The following is a 23867-nucleotide window of genomic DNA, read 5'->3' on the forward strand; positions in this document are numbered from 1 at the left end:
CAGCTGCATTCGCATACTTGCTATTCCTCACACATAATGTTCCATCTCCAGTCACCACACCTTTGTACTAGTACAGTACATCACACATTTGTATTCTTCTCCATGTCTGAAATTCTCTCCCTCCTAACCTAGGCCTTCCTGGCTTCCTTTAAGATTAAACACAATCACTATCATTGTAAAAGTCCTACTTTGTTCCCCAGGTACTACTGCCTTCTTTGGCTTCTCTCTCTCTCTCACCCCCCTTTTTCTTTCTCTTTCTCTCTCTCCACACACACACACACACACACACACATATATATGTGTATATATATATATATATGTATTTATTTATATATGCATGATAGTCTTTATGTAGTATATATGCATATTATATATTTTTATAATAGTCTATGTGTAATAAATGTATCCTATTATATATATATCCATCCTTTCTCTACAGATATCTGTATGTATGTGTATGTATATATGTGGACAGAAAAAAACAGAGAGGAACATTTGTGCAAAAGAGGGAGATAGGTTATGATAAATTGCTTGGGGGTATAATGAAGAAAGGAATATTTACTTGTCTTTTTTAATAAAGTTGGATGTTGTCCTGTCAAATTAACCTATCAGTAATTTTGTACTTCTGATGAATATACTTTCATTAGCAAAGCATTTTCTTGTAACCTTTTACAGGATGAAAGAACAAAATTTTTTTTAATTTTGTAGGTTAAACTTGAAGATGCCTCTGTTTGCTTCCTTCCTATGTACCGTGATGAACCTAAATGTAAAATATTGGTTTTGGTTAAACCCCAGGACAGAAAGACAGGTTAGTACTTGTTAGCAGAGCATTGAAGTAAGAATCCTGTGTTAATGGTGTAGCAATGAATATAACTGGAAAATGAAAGTGGTGTTTTTATGATCTTGAGAACATCAAGACAAAGCTGATATTTTACAGAGTTTTTAGGAACCATGTGGCATATCTTTGTGCCTGTTGATTGATGTTTGTGTCAATATTTGTATTAGATTCACATCAGCAGTTTCCTCCCAAATGATAATATTCAAAGGGTAGTAAATCAGGAAAATTACTTCTGCAGTCATGGAAGTCAAGAACTCAATTCTACTTTTAGTTTGGACAACGACTAGCTCTCCCTAACCCAAGGTGTTATTTAAGTTCCTTCAGCTTTATAAAAAGTCCATTTGTAGAAACCTTTTACCTTTTTAAATGGAATCTTTTGGAGGAAGGCATTCCATTTACTCTCTGTTTTATACGATGTATTATTATATCTATGGGTGCCCATTTTGTAAGATTATGTGATACGGCCAAATATGAAGGTACTATAATCAGTGTATTTTTCTTGAGTTGGAGGGTCTGCAGAGTATAAGAGTGTCCCTCAAAACTGGTGAATAGATACATCAAGTTATCAAATAAAGAAAAGATTGTTTTTGGCTTCATGATATTTTCCATCTAAAATTCAATATTGTCTAGTTAAACAGTGTATAAATTTAAATTTGCACTCAGCAAAGTTTTGTAAATGAGCCAACTCATTATTTCCTAGAAGCATCTTTACCATGTTTACCCTTGTTGTACGTATGATTGGTGCTGGTAGTCACTCTTCATGGTCATTTTTCAAACCCTTTGAGGCTATTTGGGCAGTAGTCAGACCAGGAGATAAATGTACTATATCTAGCTCAGCAGAATGACCTTAGCACAAATGTAGATCAACAGAATGGGCCACTGGTACTGGGAGGCCTTTTACAAAGTTCAGATATATAGAAAGCAAGCATATTCAATCAATCAGACAATCCCTAACTATTCGTAAAGTATCAATACTGTGTGCTAAATGCTGTGATATATAGATTAAAGGGAAATAGGCCTTGTGGCACAGGAACAATTTATTTTACCTTGACTTCCTTGCAAGTTGGACTAGCTTTTTCCTTGAAAGATATTGAGACAATCCTTAAGGTGCTGACTTTGCCTCTTGGTCACCTAAGTACAGTACAGTCTTGAAGAGCTTTAGAAGAGATGTGATGCTTGGATGGTGGATTGAGATAGGCAATTTAGATTAGTAAACTTCACTCAGCTGAATCAGTTTGAGGTATTCTCAATACCTATTCCTGTTGAATATCTTTCTCCTGCAATGATTTAGCAAATCTCTTTTTGCTAAGTTTTGAATGACTGACAATGACTTATTTGTTCCTGTATTGAAACTAAACTATTAGACTATCCTGAGCCCAGAAAATTCTCTTTTCAAAGATCTTACACTGTGTATATGTGTGTTATAGATGCCACATATACAAATAAATTCAAAGTAATTTATGGCAGGGAGGCACTAACTTCTGAGGGGAAATGGAATGATATCTGTGACAAACAGTAAGAGACCACTTTGTATGTGTAGCAAGAGGATTTAGGGGATTGAAAGGTAGACTAGAATCAGGTTATGAAAGGCTTTAAGGGACAAATATAGGAGTTTATATTTGATCCTTGAGATAATTGGGAGCCAATGGAGTTTTTGAGTAGGGAAATGATGTGGTCAGACCTGTGCTTTATCCATTTGGAATATGGGTTGGAGAGGGGGAGAGACTAAATTAGGAAATTGCAGCTGATCGAATGAATGTGTGAGATAAGTGAAAATGAGATGCAGAGTATGACATTGAGGTTGTGAACCTCATGACTGGAAGGAAGGCTGGGAGGGCTTGTGACAGAAATAGGGAAACCCAGAAGAGGGATGGGTTTTGGATAAAAGTAATGACTTGTGTTTTCTACACATTGAATTTGAGATATCTATAAGATATCCAGTTCAAAATATACAATAGCTAGATATCCTACTTAATACTATATGAACATATCTCCCCTAACTTGATCTCCTGTACGATGGAATGCTTCTTGCAGTTACATCACACATATGATAAAAATACATAACTCATTTAACAGTCACTCATGGGCTCTAATTTGTCCCCTAGGATACTAGGTAACTGCTAACTTTCTACTTTCAGATTAGAGAAATAGATTTAAAATGGACTTTTAAATCATTCCCTAATTTTCTTTCTGGTCAGTGCACAGGAAATCAGTTTTCTCTGAAACTCTCTCGATGGTGCTTGGGGATTTTAGTGTGTTAAGAAAACGATTTTTTGTTTCCCCCAAATAGAAAAATGTTATCACCAAGAAAGATTTTTGGTAGTTCAGTGCCTAGCATCATGCCTTGCCTTCCACATAGTAAGTACTTAGTGAATGTTGGCTATTAGTTATTATTATTATTATTATTTCCCCCTTGCCCTCGATTTATAAGACCAAGAATGGGGAGGTGGAGTCAAGATGGCAGAGTAGAAACAGCACCTCCGCTGGGCTCCGTCTCCACCTTCCTCAATCCATGTAAAAGGGGACTGTAAACAAACTTTGGAGCTGCAGAACCCACAAAATGACACAGAGAAGCTAACCTCCTACTCAGGACAGCCTGGCAGGCCGGCAGGCATTGGCCAGCGCAGGGCTCTGGGAGCTGAGCCCATCCCCATGCCAAGGCTTTAGCCCCAGGGCAGGCCTGACCAGCCGCCAGCCGGAGGGACTCCAAATCAGCAGCAGCTCTGGCCCTTTCCAGATTTATCAACACATAGATGCAAAGGACAAAGTGAGAGGTCAGTGCAGTCTGGACTTTGGGACCCAGTAAGTGGAAGTGTGTGGCTTTTGTCCCCAGGGCGAGAAGCCGCTGAGATGCTGGCTGCCAGCCAGCGCCATGTGGCAGCTTCAGCTCCTGGCCTGCAGAGTGTAGGGGGACCAAGCACCAGTCTGAGAGGTAATCGATCTTGCTTTAACCTGCTTGGATCTGGATTGCAGTCTAGAGTGGAGGTCCTGGGGTGTGTGTCCAGCTTGCCAGAGCATGTGGAGACTTCCGAGAGGGCACCCATCTAATACCTCCAGCAGCTGAGAAAACCCCAGTGATTGGGACGAAAGCTCCCTTATCTGGTGAAAGAGTCCTACTATGGCAAAAAGCCCAGGGGTCAAGTGACTGAGGGGCGACATGACCAGACAAAGGAAGCAAAGCAGTCAGAAGATTCCAACATTAGACTCCTATTTGGGGGACAAAAAGGAGCAAAGCATGGAACAGGAGGAAGACAGTGAAGTCAGAACTACTGCACCAAAAGCTTCAAAGGAAAATACGAGCTGGTTACAGGCCATAGAGGACCTTAAGAAGCAGATAAGAGAAGTGGAGGAAAAATTGGGAAGAGAAATGAGAATGATGCAAGAAAATTATGAAATGAGAGTCAACAGCCTGACTGAGGAAAATCACACCTTCAAAATAGATTAACCCAAATGGCAAAAGAGGCTCAAAAAGGCAATGAGGAGAAGAATGCCTTAAGAAGCCAAATTTGCCAGATGGAAAAAGAATCTCAAAAGCTCACTGAAGAGAATCATTCTTTCAGAATTAGATTGGAGCAAATGGAAGCTAATGACTTTATGAGAAATCAAGATGCTGTTAAACAGATCCAAACAAATGAAAGAATAGAAGGCAATGTGAAATAACACATGGGAAAAACCACTGACCTGGAAAATAGATCCAGGAGAGATAATGTCAAAATTATTGGACTACCTGAAAGCCATTATCAAAGTAAGAACCTAGAAATCATCCTTCAAGAAGTTCTCCAGTGTCGGGATGACCTGGGGATCAAATCCAGGCTCAGATACTTAGCACCACACCTAGAAATAACTGGCCATGTAACCTTGAGCAAGTTACTTAACCCCCATTGCTTTAAAAAAAATAAGAAAAAAAAGTTCTCAAAGAAAACTGCCCAGATGTTTTAGAACCAGAGGGCAAAATAGAGGTTGAAAGAATTCACCGATCACCTCCTGAAAAAGATCCCAAAAAGAAAACTCCTAGGAATATTATAGCCAGGTTCTGGAATTCCCAGATTGAGGAGAGAATATTACAAGCAGCCAGGAAGAAACAATTCGAATATTGTGGAAACACAATCAGGATAACCCAGGATCTGGAAGCTTCTACACTGAGGGATCGAAGGGTTTAGAATATGATATTCTGGAGGTCAAAGGAACTGGAATTAAAACCAAGAGTCACCTACCCAGCAAAACTGAGTATCATGTTTCAGGGGGAAATATGGTCATTCAGTAGAATAGAGGACTTTCAAGCATTCTTGCTGAAAAAATCAGAGTTGAATAGAAAATTTGACATTCAGATACAAGAAGCAAGAGAAGCATGAGAAGGTAAACAGGGAAAAGAAATCATAAGGAACTTATCAAAGTTGAACTGTTAACATTCCTACATGGAAAAACAATAATTGTAACTTATGAAACTTTTCTCAGTAGTTGAAGGGAATAGAAATATATATGTCTATATATGAGGATATATGGGCATATGAATACATATGTGAATGTATGTATATATGTTTACAGGTATACATAGAGGGCACAGGACCAATTTAACAGGAAGGGATGAAACTTAAAAGGTGAAATTAAGAGGTGAGAGAGGAATATAATGAGAGGAGATGGGGAGAGACAGAATAAGGTAAACTATCTCATATAGAAGAGGCAAGGGAAAACTGTTACAATGGAGGGGAAGAATAGGAAGGCAAAAGGGAATGGGTCAACCTTATTCCCATTGAATTTGGCTTGGGGAGGGAATGAAATACACACTAAATAGGGCATCTCACCCTCCAGGACAGTAGGGGGGGAAAGGGATGAGAGGGGGGATGATGGATGGGAGGGCAGGCTGAGGGGGAGGGAAGTTGGAAGCACCCACTTTTGAAAAGAGATGGGATCAAAGTAGAGAATAGAACAAGTGGGAGGTGGGATAGGAGGGAGGGAAATATAGTCAGTCTTTTACAATATATCTACCATGTTATTGTTTTGCCACACATGTACAAACTATACTGAACTACTTATCTTCCCAATAGGGTGGGTGACAAGGGAGGAAGGGAATGAATCTGGAATTCAAAGTTTCAAAGTCAAATGTTTAAATATATATATATTATTAATACTATTTTGCACGTGATTGGGAAGTGAGATATGCAGGCACTGGGGCATAGTGATCCACTGGAAAAGTCGAAGGGAGTATGGGAGAGAATATGGGAGGGAGCAGACTGGAGGAGGAGATATCCTGTGGGACTGCTGTTTTGGGGCGGTGGGTGGGGGAAAAACGGGGAGAAAATTTGTAACTCAAAGTCTGGCGGAAATGAATGATGTAAATCAGCAGTTAATAAAGCATTTGCAACATGAAAAAAATATATATAAGATAAAACCAAGAATGAATTTGTTCCCTTTGAACTTAGAATTTGTAAAAGTATAAAACATTGGGTATATTTTTAAAAATCTAAATATTTAAAATTATAAAATTGTGTGATCATTTAACTAAAATCCCCAGCTCTCAGAACTGCAGTTCTTAAAACATTTACCAAAACTCTAGTGATGGATCTTTTCAGAATTTACATAATGTAAACAACTCACCCATACTTATAAATGTGTTTTCTATTTATATTAAAGCTTTTTTTTTTTTTTGCTTTTAAGAATGCATAATAAATATTCATAAGCTCCAAGAAACCTCATGTTGGACTTTTCCACAGTGGACTAGAATGTGGGGCTCTATATGATAAAAATTTAAGGTTTCCACATGTTTTTCCATTGTTGTGGGCTATAGTGAGGCATTGTTGGTGCCTTGAGTTCATAACTTAGAAAAAGGAAACATGTTAACATTCTTCATGTTTTTTAACTTGGTCCTTAACAAAAACATGGGTTAGCATTTTGATAAATGCGTTCATTGTCATGTACCATGTCCTGTGGTCTGAAAGCTCTGAGTCACAACTATTTTGAATGCTTAATGGGGCAACTGGGTGGGGCAGTGGATTGAGGGCCTAGTTGAAGTCCAGAACACTTGAGTTCAAATTCAGTCTTGGACACTAGCCGTGTGACCTTGGGCTAGTTACCTAACTTCTGCTTGATTCTATTTTCTCAACTGTAAAATGGGGATAATGATAGCACCAATTTCCCAGGGTTGTTGTGAAGGTCAGCTGAGATAGTATTGTAAAATGCTTAGCAAAGTACCTGGCACAGAGTAAGAGCTATATAAATGTTAGTTATTATCATTACTATTACTAGTGAACAAACCTTCACATTGATGTCCTGTTTGCTTTTCAAAAAGCTTAACTTTGACACTGCTAAAATGTATTGCTAGTCCTTTTGTAATTTTATTACACAAGTTATATATACAAGAACTGGAGTGGTGGGGAGGTGGAAAGGATATGAAAAGAACCATAGCAATTTGATAAGTAAGTGAAATGTGCATAAGAGTTAATTATTGATAAGTTGGTTGTATCCATCATGGCAATTTCCTATAGTTCTGTGAGTAAATGAAAAACATCCTTGAATTACAAATTCCCCTGTGACAGGCTGTAAACATTAGCCTGACTTTGCAGTCAGGATGTAAGTAAGTAATGAAGCACTTAAAACTTGACTACATAAGAATTTTGAGTACTGATTCCATAAAGTTGAGCTGTAGTGTGTGTGTGTGTCACACACACACACATATACATACACACACACACACACACACATATATATATATATATATATATATATATATGTACACACACACACATATGTATATTTGCTTTTTGGAGGGGGAAGGCAGGGCAGTTAGGGTTAAGTGACTTGCCCAAGGTCACACGGCTAGTAAGTGTTAAGTGTCTGAGGCTGGATTTGAACTCAGGACCTCCTGATTCCAAGGCCGGTGCTCTATTTACTGTGCCACCTAGCCGCCCTGTTATATATATATTTTTCAAGTTTGTTTCTCACTTCATCATATTCTGTTATGTCTCCTTACTTAGTGCCTTGCCCCCACCATAATTTTTCTTTAACATGATTTTCTGTTTAAAAGGTCTTGAACTTGTTGATCAATTAAAAAACCATTTATTAATAGTGCCTACTATGTGCAAGTAAGGGAGAATACAAAACAGAAAGGTAATACTTTCCATTCACAGTACTGAGAAAACATAGTGTGTACATAGATAAATAAAGTATGTGCCAAGTAATTTCAGAGGGAGACTATACTGAAAACTTGGGAGATTGAGAAAGGCCTTAGATAAAAGTCCCTTTGTTGGCCTAGGGGTTCAGTGAAGTACAGGTGAGGGGTAAGGGGGTGCATTACACATTTGGAGTCACTTGTGCAAAAGCAGAGAGGTAGGAAATGAAATGTCACATATGGGGAATAACTAGCAGATCATTTTCAATAAAATGAAGACAGAGAGGAGAATAATATGAAATGATTTGGTAAAGGAAGAGAAAAAGAAATAGATTGTGGAAGGTCTTAAATACAAGACTGAGGAGTTGGTATAAATCAGTTGTTAGCTCTTGAAGATTTTAAGTAGTAGGATGACATAATTGGTGTCTTAGGAATATCAACTGCACTTCAGGAATATTAATTTATCAGCTGTGAGGAGGATAGCTTAGAGACAGGAAGACTAATTTATTGGTTTATTGCTATTGCAAAAGAGAAACAACCAAGATGGTGGAGGAAGAGGAAGCAGTACAAATCAGCCTCCCCTTCCTCTCCCCCCCAACTACTCCAACAACATTCTAATAAGAATTCCAGATTGAGTACTGATAAGGAAATTGGAGGAGATGCTATAGAGGGTACTTATAATGGGGAGAGCGAAGGATGATATTAGTATCTCCTAAGAATACTAATTATAATCAGGAGTCACAGAGGGAGTCAAATACATGGAGGACCTGGGAGAGATATTTGTTATGTTTTAATGATTTTAAAAGAAGAAAGACAAGGAAAGGGAAAAAGGAAACCAAAAGGAAGAAAAGGTAAGAATTTTTTTTTTGTGGGAGGGGGAACTCATCTCATAATTACAGGCATAAGTAGAAGTCTGTACAGATGAGGAAGGGGTTTGAGGTACAGTGGTCACTTGAATCTCATTTTCATTTGAACTGGTCAAAGATGGTAGAACACACATATACTCAGATTGGAAAAGACAAGACATTTTGATCAATAGGAAAATAGTAGGAAACAAGGAGAGGGGATGACGGTGGGATGAAGTTGGGGGTGGATAGCAGAGAAGGTAGATCTAAGGAAGGATTAGTCATTAGCAAAATGAACTCTAAGTTCAAAATAGGGATCTCAAAGAAACATTTAAAAGAAAAGAAAGATATACACAATCAACGATCACAAATACAGATAGGAATGAGATGAACTAACCTACAGAATGAAAGAGGATAGCAGAATAGATTAGAAAGCAGAATCCAATAATATGTTGTTTGCAAGAAACCCTAAAAACATAAAAATTCACAGTTAAAATAAGGGGCCAGAGCAAAATTAAGATGTTTCAGCTGAACTCATAAAAAATGATCTCTGACAAATAGTCAAAACAGACTTGATTACAAGACATAAACAAGGAAACTACATTTTGCTGAAAGTTGCCATATACGATGAATTAATTTCAGTACTTAACACATATGCATTAAATGGCTTGTCACCTAAATACATAAAGAAAGAGCTAAACAAGTTACAAGTAGATATTTATAGTAAAACTGTAGTAGATGGGGACTTTACTGTACCGTTCCAGACGTAGACCCATATAACCCAGAACTAAACAAAAAGAAAGTTGAGGACCTGACTAGAGTTTTCGAAAAGTTAGGTATGATAACTCTGGCAATTGAATGGAGTAGGAAGGAATATAAATATTTCTTAAGTATGCATGGCACCTTTACAAAGATTGACCATGCATTAGGTCATATAATCTCAGAAACAAATGCAGCAAAGCAGAAATACTAAGCATATGTTTTATTGACAATGAAATAAAAATTATATTTAATGAAGGGCCATTAAAGAAAGGATTTAAAATTAACCAGAGACTAAATAACTTCATCCTAAAGAATTATTGGGTTAAAAACCAAATCATAGAAATGGTAAATAATTTCATTAAATATAATGTCAGTAATGAGACAAGTTATCAGAATTTTTAGGATGCAGCCAAAGTGGTCCATAGGGAAAATGTCATATCTCTATACATATCAGTGAAATAAAGGAGGAAACACAAATCAGTGAATCATATAATTAAAAGCAAAAGAAGAAATTACAATTAAACACCAAATGGAAATCCTGAAAAATAAGGAAGAGATTCAAGGTTAGGTACAATAAAATAGACAAACCATTAGCTAATTTGATTTTTTTTCCAAAAAGAAATAGGCAGTATAAAAAATGAAAAATGGAGAATTCACAACAAATTAATAAGAAAAAAGGATACAATTTGAAACTGTTTTACTCAGCTAAATGTCAATAAAATTGAAGGCTTAAGTGAAATGAATGATACAAATATGGTCTTAATATCTAAAACATGGAGAATAAGAACAAGGCAGGAAAACAATAGACCAATATCCCTAATGAACATTGATGCAAAATTATAAATATTAGTAAAGCATCTGTGACAATGTATCACAATAATTGTACACTCTGACCATATTGGATTTATACCACAAATGCAAGATTGATTTAATATTAGGAAGACTGTAAACATTATTGACCCCATTAATAATAAGAACAACAAAAAAAACCAGATGGTTATATCAGTAGGGGAAGAAAAAAGCTTTTTTTAATTACAAAATACAACACTTACTTTGGTTGAAAACACTACAAAACATAGGAATAAGTGAACCCTTCCTTAATATGATAAATGGTATATATCTAAAACCAATAGTCAGTTATATACGATGAGGATAAATAAGAATCCTTTCCAATAAAACCAGGGTTAAAGCAAGGTTGTTCATTGTCACTAGTAGATCTGGAGATAATTCTAGAATAGCTGATTATAGCAATAAAACAGGAAAAATAAATTTTGAGGGATTTGAGGGAGAGTTCAAGCAAATTCCTGCTTTTACTCTGCCATCTTGGCTCTGCCCTCACTGAGAAAAATAAATTAAAAGAAAAAGGAAAGATAAACAAGAAATAAAATTAACACTTTTTACAGATGGTTTATGGTATGCTTTCAAACCTCCAGAAAGGCAACTAAAAATTAAGTAAAGCATTAATTTCAGCAAAGTTAAGGATATGAAATAAACCCACAAACATCATTAACATTTTTGTATAGGACAAAAATCCAGCAAGATATAAATTTTTTTAGATGAAAATACTTGTGAGTTTATCTGTAAGGATACAAACAGTAAGTATATAAATCTAACCATAAAACAATGTTTAAGGAAATAAAAGCAGACCTAATTAATTGGAGAATATTAATTGCTCCTGAATAGGCCTAAGAAATCTAATAAAAATGATAATACCATCTAAGTTAATTTGTTTATTAATAAGTGCCATGCCAGTCTTATCAAAGGATTACTTTACCGAACTAGAAAATTAATAATGAAACTCATTTGGAGGAACAAAAAGTCGAGAATCTCAAGGGAAATAATGAAAAAAAAAAGGCAGGAAAGGACCTAGCAGTAGCAGATCTCAGTATATACTACAAAGTTGTAAGCATCAGAACAATTTGGTACTGGTTTTAAAAAAGAAAGATTGGTTAGTGGAACAGATCAACATAATAAAGCAAATGAGCCTTATGTTCACAGTGTTTGAGAAACTCAAAAGACCACAGCTACTGAGCAAGGTAAACTGTTTGAGAAAACTTCTGGGAAAACTGGACAGCAATATGGCAAATATTAGGTTTAGACTAATAACTCACACTATATATTAAGATAAACTCCAAATAGATAATGACCTAAACACAAAAGTTCTTATCATAAACACATTAGAGGAGCTAGGTTCTGTGGATTTAGGGAAATGTTCATGACCAAAAAAAGGGATAGAGAAGATCATAGAAAATAAGCGAACAATTTTGATTACATAAAATTAAAGAACATATGAACAAACAGATCCAGTGCAACTAAGATTAGAAGAAAAAGTTAACTAAGAAAACAATTATACTTCTGGTGATTGTCTCATATAAAGGAATGGATTCAGATTTATAAGAATAAGAATTGTTTTCCAAATGATTTTCAAAAGATATGAGCAAACAGTTCTCTAGAAAAACAATTCAAGCTCTGACCATGTAAATAAAATGATCCACATCATTAATAATTAGGGAAATGAAAATTAAAACAATTCTGAGCTTCCATCTCACACCCAGATGATTGGCAATATTGACAAAAAAGGATAATAAAAATTTTGGAGGGGTTGTGAGAAACCATTTCCATTCATGTATTATTAACTGAGCTATGATTTGACGTAGCCATTTTGAAAAGCAGTTTACAACTATGCCCAAAATATTACAAAATAGAATTTGTCATTTAATCCAGAAATACTCCACAGTGATGACCATACTTAGAATAATAGAATCTTATAGTAAGGAGTCTTAGAAATATAACTCCTGTGCCTATATTTCATTGAAATCAAAGAAAGATAAACAGCACTGTATGTCCAAAAATATTTATAGTAGCTTTTTTTTTTGTGATGGCAAAGAACTGGAAACTAAGGTAGTCCCTATCAATTTCAGAATGACTGAACAAATTATAGCAAATTTAAGATAAAAACTCTGATCAATACAAGGATAAATTATTATTCCAGAGGACTAATGATGAATACCACTCACCTTCTGACAGATAACTGATGGACTAATGATGGAGACACTTATTTTTAGATAAGGTAATTTGTTTCACTGGACTATGCTTCTTGGTTTTTCTTTTTCTCATTGGGTGTGAGGATGGAAGGAAGAAAAAAATTCCTGATAGTTGAAAAAAATAAAATTTAGCCATATTATTTAAATCAGTGAAGGCTCATGTGGAATCCCAAAGCTGCCTTTTCCATGGAGAGTACTCAAGGGGAGGAGATTGCAGGTCTAGAGTTTAGAAGAGAGGTTGACTGGAAATACCTATTGGTGTGTTATCTGTAGAGAGGTGATAGCTGGAATTGTAGGAAGGAATGATGGAGAAGGTATAGAGAGATAAAAGAAAGGGGCAAAGAGGACTCAACATCTACATAAAGGGAACTGGGGAGGATGGGGAATGAAGAGAGAAAGTAGTGGTTGAAGGCTTGTCCATCTGAATCCCAGGGAGGAGTCAAAAGTATAAAACATTTCATTCAGGCATTGCAGTTGACAATTAGGAGCCTTTGGAAATTTTGATGGAGTAGCTAGCTTCAATGTACTGGTGGGGGCAGGAGTATGTTAGAGCCTGCTCATCTGACTTGAATGTTAAAATTTCAGGGTGAGCATTTATACTGTGGAAATCAGCAGATGCCACAAACTAGGCTTGACTTATTTATTGTTTTGCTGATTGTCTAGACTTAAGAAAGTGATGGAGAAAATGTTAATAATGCAGTTTAAACTTAAAAGTGTGTCTAGTGTGGTGTACTTCCCCTTTCCCCAACAAACTGGTTATTAAACATTTACTAGCATACTACTGGAAAGGCAGAAGCCTAATTGCAAGAAGGTGGAGGAAGAATAAGTAGTGAGGAAGGAAAAGTATCAGGTATAAACAGTTTGGCAGCGAAAGTGAGGGAAGAGTTGGGATTGTCATTTAAAGGGATAGAAGGGTAAAGGGAAACTTTTGTTTGGTTTTTCAGGATTGGGGAGAGCTAAACATTTTACAGGGAGACAGAGAAGAGAGGACAAACTTTGGGAGCAAAGACCTGGAGGATGTTGGAGGGCCTAAGGCTGGTGTGCCAGTGTAGAAATTTACCTTGGGCTATCTCTTCTTGTACGATCAGATAGAAGGAGTAAAGGGGAGTGGGGTGAGAGAGTTCACATTAGAATAGTCTCAGTTTTCTCAGTGAGATAAAAATCCTGAGTTATCTGCTATAAGCAAGGGGAGGGAAGAAGTGAAGAAGAGTTGTGGGAAGAGAAATTAAGCTTGAGGAGGAAATGAGATGGGGATTGAGAAAGTAGTCAACAGCACCTGGGGGCTATCTGAGGTTATGTAACCTAAATTTGGTATTTTCCACATTTTAAAAAAACCATCCTGGTTGCTTTTCTTTGGCCTCAACTCTAGTTTTTGTCAATGGTCCTTTTAAAATGTGGTTCCAAGAACTGGGCACAGTATTCCAGATGTGTAGTGATGAGCCTTGTTGACTCTAATAAAAGCTAGGCTGAACCATTCTTTCCTCAAGTGCCCTGAAATTCCATGGGGACCTTGTTCAAGCTTTTTCCTAAAGATTCCCAACAGTGATTTCTTGATCACATCTGCAAGTTCTTTCAGGACCCTGGAATGTAATTTATCTGGGCTTGGATACTGGAACTCATTTAATGCAGCTCACATATTATTTCCTTGCCCATACTGGGCTTTTCAATTCCTTCTTACCCCAGTTTTATTCTACCCTTTCTAGTACAACAACTTTTCTCTTTGGTAAAGAAAGAATAATCAAAATAGGAATCGAGTTATGTTTCTTTGCTGTCTCTGTTAATATAATACCATCTGCCCCAAGCAATGGGCCTTGTTCTTGTACTAAACATATCAAAAAAACTGCCCTTTCTTTTATTCTTAGCATTCTCTTTGCAAGCCTGAGCTCATTTTGGACCTTAGCCTTCCTGACACTATTCTAATAGGTCTGTGCAACATCTTTTGTATTCATCAGTGGTTATATGTCCCTCCCTTCATCTTTTGTACATGTGCTTTTAAAGTCTGAGCTCATTGGAGCTTAGTGTGTTGTGTATAGTTCCATTGTTTTATTTGATTCAGATGAATCCTGAATTTCCTGCTCATCAGAATTGTCTGTGATCTTTTTGTCAGAATTGCCTTTTTTTTTAGACCTTCCATCTCTCTGAAGCTTTAGTCATCTTTTGCGTCTCTGATGATAGCCTCATAACTATTGTCTCTCTGAACACTGAAATATGTTTCCCCAGAGTCTAGATTATATGCTTTTCTAGGGCTAGCATTCACTTACCTGGTTATTATGAATCTTAAGATGACACAATCACTTTTTATCTCAGCTCCTGCCACTCAAAAATCTGACACCACCCTACCTTTCCAACTCCATCTTATGCTGCTCCCCTTTATGTCTTCCTTTTGTGTTCCAGTCATGCTGTGTTGCTTTCTATTATTCAGCCTGTCTTTTTGCCTTTGCCTGCACTAGCTTCCATGCCTGGAATTATCTCACTCTTCCATTTTGACTTGTTATAGTCTACTTTCCATTACAGGTCTCAGCTCAGGTGCCCTTTTCTGAAAAGTCTTTCCAGATTCCCACTACCTGAAGGTGATCACTCCTTCCTCAAATTTCACACACACCTTGCCTGATGTTTTCCTTTGTGGGAATCATACACTTTCTTCTAGCACAATTATTTGTGTGCATTTATTTCCATTACATTATAAGTTCTTTGTATCCTCAGTGCTATTCAATTTAGTTCACCAAATATTTATTAAAGCTTTATAAGATACTGTACTAGGTGCTAAGGATGCAAACGTTAAAAAAAAAAAAAAAACCACGGTCTCTGCCAGCAAGGAGTTTATAGCTTAATGGCATATACGGTAGAGATTGTTTCATTCTTTGTACTTTTATTCCCATTGCCTTGCACATAATAGGGATTTAACAAATGTTTGTTGCTTGCTTGCTTGATGGGGACAAAAGAGATATCCAGGCAAAGAACTCAAGAAAAATCTGAGTATGGAGAGAGAACTTTCAGCTAGGGGAGTCAGAGAAGGCTTCCTGGTTTAGTTGGCATCTGAACTGAAGCTGGAAGGAATCTAAAGATTCTGAAAGGCAGAGATAAAAAAGGGAATATATTATAGGTATAGAGGATGGTTTATGTGAATGCCTAGATAAGCAGTAAGGAGGACAACCAAGAGACTTGGTCCAACAGTACATGTATCTTTGTTAGAAAATGCGTTTGATACAGAATTGAATAGGAGGAAGAGAGTGGATTGGATTGAATTTAGGAAGTTGTACTCTTCTTAATGACTCCCTATATTTTTCTTGAAACAAAGGCCCTTCTTTTAAGTATAGGTACCGTTACAGTGATAGTATATGACTGTGAATCAGTGGGTAAATTTATAAGCATTTATAAAGTATTTTACTGTGTGCTCAGGTGGGACAGCTAAGTGGTACAGTGGATAGAGTGCTGGGCTTGGAGTCAGGAAAACTCATCTTTCTGAGTTCAAATCTGGCCTCACACACTGTGTGACCCTGGGCACGTCACTTAACTCTGTTTGCCTCAGTTTCCTTATCTATAAAATGAGCAAGAGAAGAAAATGGCAAACCATTCCAGTATCTTTGCCAAGAAAACTCCAAATGGGTTCACTAAGAGTTAGAACGATTGAAAAAACAACTGAACAACAAATATGCATAGGCACTATGCTGATAGAATACTACAATCTTCAAAAATCTGAAGTGGTGGGTCACCTAAAGGGCAAGCATAAAGGTTGTAATAGTAATGGAATTTGAAGATCTCCTTGTGTTGGAAAGCTAACAGGTGCTTAGCACTTAGTTCCAAGCTCATGTGTGTCAAGTATTAAGACCTCGAACTTGTGAATCCCACAGTGGGGTGAACTTCCTGATATAACAGGAAAGTGGTTGGAACAGAGGGGAGCTAAAACCTTATATAAGGAAGGGCACAAACTGGAGAGTCAGAACTTCTTGGACCAAGCAGCGTGGAGGCTGAGGGGGAGAGGCCCAGGCTGGAGAAAGTGATTTTGATTTTGAGAACAGAGCGTATGGTGGCAGAGCTTCTTCTGAGAGCCAGCTGAAACTTTTGCTGAGAGCTTCTGAGAACCAGCTGGAGCTGCCGAAGACTTCCAAGGGCCAGCCAGATCTGCCAGAGGAAGTGTGACTGTGGTGTTGGTATTTTGTCTGTTTTGGATCTATGTTGATTTCACAGGCAGAAAGTGAATTGAGGATGCAGGCAATGTGAATGAATGTTATTGTGGCTTTAAGCCTTATCTTCCCAGGATCAGAAACTGTGAAGGACTTGAGGTGGACTGGCACTGTGAGCTTTAATATGGAACAGGAACTGAACGGAGAGCTGGTGAAGGAACTGGGAGCTGTCTGTCTTTGAACTCAGGTGGCAGTTGGTTAGATTTGGGCAGGAGCTTGGACCATGGAAGAGGAACCATGGAAGCTGAGAGCCTGCCTTGAGTCAAGATGAAAAGACCTCTCCTTGGGTATTTAATGCTGACAGATGAGATTATAACTTACTTAACTGTGACCTAGGGGTGGATGGCCTTTATACTTTCCACTACCCCTTAAGAGGGTACTGAGTAGTGACTGATGATACTGTAACTTGATTGGACTCCATGGGTGGAGGACTTTGACCTTTGTACTTTGTGTCAGTTAGGGAGGCTTGCTTACTTAAGGGTGATTGGATTAAGGACTTACTAAATGAATGTTATCTTTTACTTAAAACTATGTGACCACTTTGAAAACTATGTGGCCATTTTTGTGAAGTTATAACATTCTGAATGCTGTACTTTGTTTTCTGTGAATGTTTTGCGCCGATTTGCTACTGAATAAAGAGTTCACTATACTGTGTAATCAGAACTTGAAAGCTGTTTGCAGTAGCAGTCCTCTGGAAAGCTGCTCATGCTTGGCTTTACTAAGGTGTATGGTGGGAGTGAATAGGATGAGATGAATGGTACAGGAAAAGTGATATAAAGAGCATTATCAAAGAGTTGGTAAGGGAGGTGGGTCAGTCTTATAATGATATTTAGGCATTATCAATGGAAAGCCCATATATGTTACTGATATCTACACAATATCAAAAGATGTAAAGAAAGATTCCTAGCTGGTTGGGTGGACTCCTCTTCGCCTACCCCCCAACAAAACAATATTATCAGAGGACTTGGACAAGATATATATGGTTTCCATGGTTGGAAGGAGTACCCATATTGAGGAGATCACAGATAAATGAAAGTGTATTTGGTTGGACCCAGGTGCTTTTCCTGATCTGGAGTACCATTGCCACTTCCTCAGGTAGAATCCAGATGTGAGAGTGGTCACTGTTTTGAGAAAAGATGGTTACAGAAACTATGCCTCAGTATAGTTAGCTTGCATATTGTTCTGATCCTGCATTCTTGATGTGACATCAATTCATAGACATCTCTGTGTACTTCTTTGTATCTTTTTGGTGAAACAATAGTATTCCAACATTCTGAGGTTCCATAGTTTATTCATTATCCTATTTTGGGGTCTTCAGGTTGGTTCCAGTTTTTCTCTATTACAAATATACCTCTCATGAAGATACACACACATACTCACATATGTATGTACATACATGTGTATGTATACATAATAGATTGGCAGTTTGAGTGCTTTACTGATATCCTTAAGATATCCATATTTAAAGAATTAGAGAAAAACCTCCAGTCCATTAGATTCTTTGTGTGTAACTTACAGAATGATGTTGCTGAGAATTGTATAAAATGAGATGTAGAGGTGATAACAATGCTGTCAAAATGACAGTTTTATCTGATTTGTCCCTTTCCCACGACTAACATTGCTACCACCTTCCTTTAGGCCCTCATTACCTCTCACCTGTATCATTATAACAGCCTTCAAGTTGGTCTTCCTGCTTCTAGTCTCTTCCCTCTCCAATCTATCCCTTGCTTCTTGCATACTTCAATAGCTCTGTGATCTCATTACTATAAGTACTTCCTTCAGTAGCTCAGATCTCAACCCATTCATTCCTTCTCAGTTCTGTGGGCTTCTTAACTAAGTCCACCCCTCTGTCTTACATATGGGTTCCACTTAAAGTCCTAGGGAGGGCCTTCTTCTACATCTTGTGACATTGTAAGGGTAGTACTAGTGAAGCACTTGGGCTGTCCATGGATTATCCCTTTGGCCACATGTAGAGTTGTTGTTAGTGGTGGTTAGAGAGAAGAAAGAGCCAAGAATGGAAGGAAATATGCATTTATGTGCTTGGCACTATGGTAAGCACTTTACAAATGTTATCTTACTTGATCCAACAAATCTGAGAGGTAGGTGTTATTATTATCATGCCCATTTTATAGTTTACAGAGAAAACCGAAGCAGGACTGAGGTTATGTGTCTTGTCCAGGGTCACAGAACTAGTGAGTATTTGAGGCTGAATTTGACTTCAAGTCTTTCCGACTCTAATCCCAGTTCTTTATTTACACTACCACCTAACTGCCTCAAAAAATAGGGAATTCTTCATGAATTTCCATGTCATCCTTGCACAGGGGCCATTCTGATTTTTTCTGTTATTCCAAACTTTAGCATACATATTAAATAATTACATATACATACCACCATATATGTATTTATATACACATATAAACATACATATTTACATATGCAGTCAAACCGAGTCAAAGATATTTCTAAGGTTTTGAGCTTTAGTTACTGGATATGAATGATGGTACCCTTATTATAAACAGGGATTTTGGGAAGTAGAGAAGTTTGGGAGAAGGCATATTGAGTTCAGATTTGGACATGTTGACTTTTAGATACTAGAGGGCTATTCAGGTAGAGATATCTAGCAGAGAGCTAGTAATGTGAGGCTGGAGTTCATGAGAGTCATTGGGTTGGAGATTAAAATTGCCCAGATAGAGATTATATAGAGAGAAATGAAAAGAAATGGATCCAGGGTACCTCTGTGTAGAGGACTGGGGTAGGGAGAGAAGAATGGAAGTGCTAGTGGGGAACCGACTTTTGTTGGTCTTGTGTATTGAGAGAATGAGAGGAGTGTCCAGCACTAATAAATACTTCTTGATTGTTTGACTGAAGAATGTGGTAAAGGAGGAGGTATCTTTAGGAGAAAGCCAAGTTTCAGTGAGCAGCAGGATGGAAAGAGTATAAGAAAAGAACTCTAGGACGTGAGGGAACTTTCTTAACAATTTGTGTATGCATGAATGTCTGTGTATGTGTATGCCTGGAACATAGTAGGTACTTAATAAAAATGCTTGCTGAGTGGTTGGAGGTATTTCCAGCCAGCTGAGCCAAAGTAGTTAACAAAGGCAGCCAGGGATTGGAGGGTTATAAGATGGAGCTGGATTATAATGAGAGTGGGAAAGGTAGCCAGGGAAAGGCAGTTTTATCTATACAGGAAGTAATTTTGGACCATAAGGATTAGAACAGGAACATCAACTGATGAGCATTTATTGAGTGCTTCCTGTGTGCCAGGGTGCTGGGGATGTAATGAAAAAGGAACTGGGATTGAATGAAAATAACATGCAGATGATCAGGTTTATATGAAATAGATAGAGGAGATGAAAAGCCATGTTAGAGGAGTCACTACCTTCTTGTAAGGTTGTGAGAAGCTCCACTGGACTGCATGTAGCACTCTCTCATGGACTCATGACCTACCTCATTGTCCTTAGTGCTCCTTCTGTTGCCACAAATTACTCTCTAGCCACACCTTCTCATCCTGTGTAATCTTTGCCCAAGCCTTTCTATAAGTTCTCAATAGATATCCAACACACTATGGGTTGTATGTAGTAGGGACTGAAGTATTTTTTGGATTAAATTAAATTATATTGAAATATTTCATGAAATAATTTTTCCTTGTTGATCAGAGAGTTGATGTACCTTTCTTCTTTGAAAGTTCTGTCCCTCCGCTTTACCAGGTTCCTCTCCCCTCTTCATGATCCTGAGTTACACTTATCTTGTTTTGGAAGCCTTCCCAGATTAGTCACACTCCATGATGCTCAGTCCTTTCTTCCACATTTTCTCTCATTCTTAAGTGTTTGTAAGGTACCCTTTCATCCTTGTTCATTCATTGTTTACAGTGTTCCTGTGTGTTTGATCTCAACTAGATTATAAACTCCCAGAGGGCAGGGATCGTGCCTCCTTAATCTTTCCTGTTTCATTATAATGTCTACCAAAGGGCTCTTTATTTACTTAGTTCTTTTGCTAAATAAATGCTTATTAGCTATCAGCATGAGAGAAAAGCAGAACAATGGAGATGGTGGGAATGTAAACTGCCAGCTAAGATGCTGCAGAAATAAAAATCAAAAAGCAAGGTCAAACAAATATGATTCCCTCTTTAATGCCTTCATACCAACAACCAGCTTCCAGAACCCTTTTTTTGTGACCAAGCATAACACTCACACTTCAAATGACTGTTAATTTATTTACAGTTTTTGGTAATTATATGTCATGTACCCTGTTGGAAAACAAGCAGGGAATGAAAAAATATTTTTCCCCTGGAAAAAAAAAAGCTAGTTGTAAGCCTGAAATGATAACTATAGCCAAGCCAAACTTTAAACAATTATAAAAACTACTGTGCAGCTGCTTTGCCTTTTAACTGACTGGCATTGGGCTATTGGGGATTACAGGGGTGGCATGATTGCAACTTTGCGAGGGAGTCAGATTAGACTCTTGAAATAATGGTTTTTAAGAGCAAGTGTTAGGAACTAGATTAGTGAAGCTGGAGGGTGGGGGTGGTATGATTGGTGGCTTGGCTACATCCGTGACCTCAGTAGAAAATGGGAAGGGAAAAGAAGGGGAAGGGAGGGAAGGCAGGCAGCTATGTGCCAGGCACTGTGCTAAGAGCTTTACAAATATTATCTCATTTGATCCTTTGACTTGAAAGGGGGAAAGCCTTTCAAAATCACAGGATATTAGAGCTGGAAGGGACCAGAGAGATAATTATTTCCACTCTCTCATTTTATAGATGAAGATGCTCATGATGCCTCAAAGGCTAATGTTTTCAAGTCTAGTACTCTGTCTTTTGCATTGGACCTTTGGTTTTTTTTTTCCAGTTCTAGCGGGGAGGGGGATGGGGGTGGAGAGGAAAGGTGTGGGGGCAGCAAGGCACCCGATGGTAGAGACATCAGGGACTGGGAACCTGGGCTTATCCCTGTCCTTTACTTGCCTTTTCAGTTGTCCTGGGACCATCTGAGGTTATTTATGCATACTCTGAATTGAGGTGTTGGGGGCTGGTGGGTGACCCCCTCTATCATGCATGCCTCTAAGCAGACCTGTGCCATTCTTCCACGTGGCATATTGACTGGCACTTTGAGGGGTGTGGTATGGGAACGGGTAACATACTCTTGTACCTAGTATGCACCACCCAGTTTCCAGAGAGCAATGAAAGTTATGATTGGTATTTGAGGAAATTGGAAGAAATAGTTGAATTTCTGAGGACAGAGCTACAGACACTACTATTTCCATAATCAGGCACTAGACATCATGTAGATCGCTAGACCAAAGGCAATTACATTTATATAAGAGTGGGTTAGTCAGACTTCATTCTGTCAGGATAAGGATGTTAAACATGATGACAAAATTCTAATTCACATTCACTAATTCAACTTAATTTGGGGTGAGAAAGGTTATTTTAGATTAGTAATATCCCCAATTAAATAATATTTTGTAAAGAACAGGTACTATAATTTTTAAATACCTACAGTAGTTGAAACTAACTACCAACAACGTATCTCCAAACAGAAATCCAGCTGAACCCCAAACACAGAACCTCCTCGGTAATTAGCAATGTCTCTTGCCATGTGAGCAATTAATGTGCTGACCTCCTTAAATTGAGTTTATTGTCTTAATAGGTTAAACATGCCTCATACAGTTTTGTTGACTTTATTAAAATGCTTAGCAGACCTTTTTTTTTCCCCTGGATAATGTAATAATAAACTTCTGTTTAGTCTAGAAAGAATGATAATTCATTATAAATACTAAATTGGTGGATTTCCAATTAAGGTTTTACTGCATTGAAAAAAATTATGATTATAATTTGCTTCCCCTATTGTATTTAAAAAATAATACTAGGCAAGATTAATATAGCATATTTAAGTTTTTGCAAAACACTATACATATATTATCTAATCTTATCCTCACCACAAACCTGTGAAGTTGGGGCTTTTATTACCTCATTTTTCAAAGCCCTGAGGCTTTAACAGGATAAGGTACTTGCCCAAGATCACTTAGCCAATAAATGGCAGAATGGAGGTCTTGCTGGCTTAACAGACATTTCTTTATCCATTACACCATGCTGTCTCTGCTCTCTTTTTTATTATTGACTTTTGATGGATACAGAATGAGTGCTTTATAATTCCTAAAAAATAATTTATAGGGATATAATGGACATTCAACTTGAATAGGATCATAGAATCATATGATTTGGGGCTGGACAGAACCATAGGGGTCATCTTCTAGTCTGGTTTTCTTGGTTTAGGAACTGAACTGCACCCCCCCCCCCCCCCCAAAAGATAAATAATTTGTCCATGGGCACATAGATAAAAGTAGGATTTGAGACTAGATTTTCTGACCCCTGAAAACCAGTGTTCTTTCCATTGCATTTTCTATTATTCACTTATTTGTAGACCTGGAAGGGACCTTAGAGGCCATATATTCCAACAATTCTCACTTTGCCTCTCAGGATCCCTGGAGCCTTTTTAGAAGAATGTCTGTGAGGTCAAAACTATTTTCATAATAATATCGACATTATTTCTGTATTAAAATTCTCAACACTTTTCCAACTACATATCTGTGTGAGGCCAGATTTTCCTCATATATTTCAATCAAAATGATATATCATGGGGCAACTAGATGGCACAGTGAATAGAGTACTAGCTCTGGAGTCAGGAGGACCTGGGTTCAAATGTGACCCCATACACTTACCATTTACTAACTGTATGACCTTGGGCAAGTTACTTAACCTCAGTTGCCCTGCCTTCCCCCTCCACAAAGACCAAAAAAAACCCCAATATATCACAGTAGTTTCAATGCACAAGCAGATATGTGCTGTCTTCTCTCAAGCCAGATATTAAAGAGATATGCAAGAATATATAAAAATAGTATTGTTCTCACCACTTTTGGAGAAAATATAAGTTTTTTTTGGTAAATAAAAGTCATGTTGCTAATGTTGATATACAAAGGGATTATATTGTTTTAAAATTAACAAATACATATATTTTAAAATCTTATTTTAAATTCCTAATATGGTATACACACATACCATATATATATATATATATACACACACACATACCACAT

At 37.5% G+C, this 23867-nt stretch overlaps 1 protein-coding gene and 1 non-coding gene across 4 annotated transcripts in view; one reads left to right on the forward strand and one right to left on the reverse strand.

The window, feature by feature from the left end:
- LOC138169222 (protein FAM169B-like) overlaps positions 1 to 23867 on the forward strand; it is a 112444-nt gene that overhangs the window by 47649 nt on the left and 40928 nt on the right. For all 3 annotated transcript variants that reach the window (XM_069098500.1, XM_069098501.1, XM_069098502.1), the window contains exon 3: positions 709 to 808. In XM_069098500.1, the coding sequence (XP_068954601.1) occupies positions 709 to 808 (100 nt within the window). The remainder of the gene's footprint in view (positions 1 to 708; positions 809 to 23867) is intronic.
- LOC138169677 (U6 spliceosomal RNA) lies at positions 19055 to 19156 on the reverse strand. The gene has a single exon (XR_011170429.1). It is a non-coding gene; the product is annotated as a U6 spliceosomal RNA (small nuclear RNA).

Source organism: Petaurus breviceps, unplaced genomic scaffold (genome assembly GCF_028583685.1).
Source record: "Petaurus breviceps papuanus isolate PSGF00001 unplaced genomic scaffold, PetGlider_PUasm1.0 37, whole genome shotgun sequence".
NCBI classification, from domain to species: domain Eukaryota; kingdom Metazoa; phylum Chordata; class Mammalia; order Diprotodontia; family Petauridae; genus Petaurus; species Petaurus breviceps.